Below are 2682 nucleotides of genomic sequence, written 5' to 3'. Positions count from 1 at the left end.
GCAACACAATTCGAAATGAACTTCTTTGGTAAACAATTCTTAAACAAGTCCATATAACTTTTATACATAAAATCATCAAACACGAAAAACACCATTTTTGCACTGCATATCCACATGGTTGAAACTGCATGCTCATGTCTGAACATCACCATGTTTCGTTGCAATCAAATGGGCTCCTATAATCTTTATACAAAAAAAGTGCACAAACACAAAAGTAGCATCGCACTGCATGTGCAGATACTCCAAACTGCAATTTCTGAACACTTTCAAATAAAGTCCCTGTAATTTTATACATAAACTCCTCAAAAATAAAATGCACCATTTTGCACTGGATGTTCACATGCTCCAAACTACATTGTACGTGCTCAAAAACAAAAACCTTCTTTGTAGATACAAACACATTAACTAAACTACACGGGGCGGCCAACTACTAAAATGCACACGCAGTGGCACCAGCTGCAAAACACGGGACAAGCTGACGAGCCGCTGTCCAAACTACACGCCAACAGAGTCCAAGAACCTTCTGCGCACAATCGAGTAAAACGCATGACGCCCGTATCCATACCAGAGCGATGCACGGCCGAAACCAAACTACACGCCTGTCGTCCTCTCACGTGCCTGTGTACTGCACCGGCGACCCAACCGAGCTGCAATGAGAAGCAACCTGCACTGCTAGACATCAGGTGGAGAACAACAATGAGCTGCAATGAGAAGCAACAGTGAGCCCTTGCCAGCGCAGCTCCTGCAACAAAAAAATATTAGGAGAGGTGGGAGAAAGGAAAAGGGGGAATAGGGGCAGTGCTCACCAGAGGATCGCGCCGGCGGACGACGGTGAAGCTCGTTGAAAGACCAAGCCAGTCCAGTACTAGGATTCCACACAGTACTGCGATGTCCCGTGGGATGTACTTCTCGACCCCTTGGGCTGAGTTGCACGTGACGCCCGCAGCGGCTGACGCTGATAGCCGCGCCTGAACGCAGACAAGGACGAGAACAAGGGGAGGAGCAGGACTCTGGCCGTCCGGCGGCGGTGCTGCCGTTGCCCTCCTTTTCTGTGCCTCCAAGCGGCCACGGTTGTGCTTCAGATTCGTCATTGAGGAGCCCTGGAGCTCGGGATCAAGAACGGCGAGCCTCACGGGAAGAGAACTGCATGGCGTGGAGGGGCGCAACACAGCCGAATCTAGCACGCACGGGATCCACTTGCCATGGATCTAGTGGCCCCGGTGGCCGAATCCGGCACAAGACAGGCTATGGCACGACGGAGATCGCTGGAATCTGGCCAGATGAGAGGGGAGGCTCCTCGGTGATGGAGATGAAGTTCACAGCTGCCCAAGGGAAGATGGGGGGCTGGTTGCCGCACCCAGGGCCGATGGTTGAATGCCGCGTCGTGGGCCGGTAGTGGCCGGATCCGACAGTTGAGGCCGCGCCGAGGGGCTGAGGTGGCCGGATCCGGTGGTTGAGGCCGTGCCGGGGCCGGCGGCGGATCTTGCCATTGCCGTGGGTGGCACTGGAGAAAGAGGGGGAGGGTGGCGGCTGACGTAGAAGGTGGGGTGTGGGGTTGGGGGAAGGTGCAGCACCAGGGGGTGGTCGGAGAAAGGTAGAGGGGTGGGGGCACGGCGGCGGCCGGTGGGAGGCCGGGGTAGGCGCGGGAGGAGGGAGGTGGAGAAGGATTCCGCCAGATCCAGTTGGGGAAATCGGTTGTGCTCGACCGACCGGGGAGGAAAGGAGCCAGGGGAGTTCTCAAGGCCGGCGCGGCGGTGTGGGTGGGTGGATCTCGCCGTGTGGGTGGATCCAGGGCACCGAGGTGAATGGGCGCGCGGCATGGGTGGTGGGGCGGGGCGGGGGAGGGGGGGGGGGGGGGGGGGGGGCGGTGAAGCAGGGCCGGGAGGTGGTTTGCGTGCGTGGAAGAGGAGCGAGGTCGTGCCGTGGGATGCGCCGACGGGTAGGGGTGCGAGGAAGGAGGTGGGGTGGGTTGCTCCAGGTTCTGTCTGCGGTTCATTTTATCCGCGGCGCAGTTTGTTTGGTGTTAGCAGAATAAGCGTTTTGGTGTGCAGAATAAGCGTTCACGGGTCGCGTTATTTATCCCTGGGTGAGGAGTTCTTATTCCTCACCCCAGTCAGGTTGTGTGCCCACGCTCAATCTGTAGGACAAAACAGACTTGTAAGGTAATATTATAGTGTGGAAAGAGGAATCAGTTCCCGCACTAAAACGACCGTAAAATAGAAAAAGTGCAAGGTAATCTTACTGTTTGCATGTGTCCCGTAGGTGAGGAACCTATCTGGCGCATCTTGCTGTAATTTTATGGCTACTTAGGTAATCATACAGTAGCAATGATTTTTCGATTATTTTTACATTAGACTACTCAGGTAATCTTACAGTAGCGAGGCGTTCCTGATTTTTTTAGATATAAGTCTTTTTTCCTGGTTTCATGTATATTTCACTAGTTCTATTCCTCTTTCTATTGTATACTGAGCACAACGTGTCTCTAGCAAAACTGAAATAGTGCAAGTGATTTAAGTAACATAGGCCACTATCACAATTCTGTAGGAGGCATTTTGGTAACGGTAAGAAACACGGGCAAGCAATTCATTATGTGCACAAGGAATTTTTTGGTAACAGTGGAAGTGGTCTAATACATAGATTTCATGTAGTGGTTTCGAGAAATAATTCACGTAATAAAAACCA

The 2682-nt window shown here is 52.8% G+C and overlaps 1 protein-coding gene across 2 annotated transcripts; it reads right to left on the bottom strand.

Annotated features, from left to right (window-relative positions):
- Positions 1-232: 232 nt before the first annotated feature.
- On the bottom strand, positions 233-1946 carry LOC123068880 (uncharacterized). Of its 2 annotated transcripts, none has more exons than XM_044491557.1 (2): positions 807-1946; positions 233-742 (listed from the first exon to the last, which is right to left on the bottom strand). In XM_044491557.1, the coding sequence occupies exons 1-2, from the start codon at positions 1089-1091 to the stop codon at positions 680-682; spliced, it is 348 nt and encodes a 115-aa protein (XP_044347492.1). In that variant the 5' UTR covers positions 1092-1946; the 3' UTR covers positions 233-679. The 2 variants fall into 2 exon arrangements, with proteins under 2 accessions (XP_044347492.1, XP_044347491.1); XM_044491556.1 differs by having other exon boundaries at positions 233-701; positions 807-1936.
- Positions 1947-2682: the final 736 nt, after the last annotated feature.

Source organism: Triticum aestivum, chromosome 3B, assembly GCF_018294505.1.
Source record: "Triticum aestivum cultivar Chinese Spring chromosome 3B, IWGSC CS RefSeq v2.1, whole genome shotgun sequence".
Classification (NCBI taxonomy): Eukaryota; Viridiplantae; Streptophyta; class Magnoliopsida; order Poales; family Poaceae; genus Triticum; species Triticum aestivum.
The sequence above is the reverse complement of the archived record's forward strand: the minus strand, read 5'-3'. Positions and strand labels throughout refer to the sequence as shown.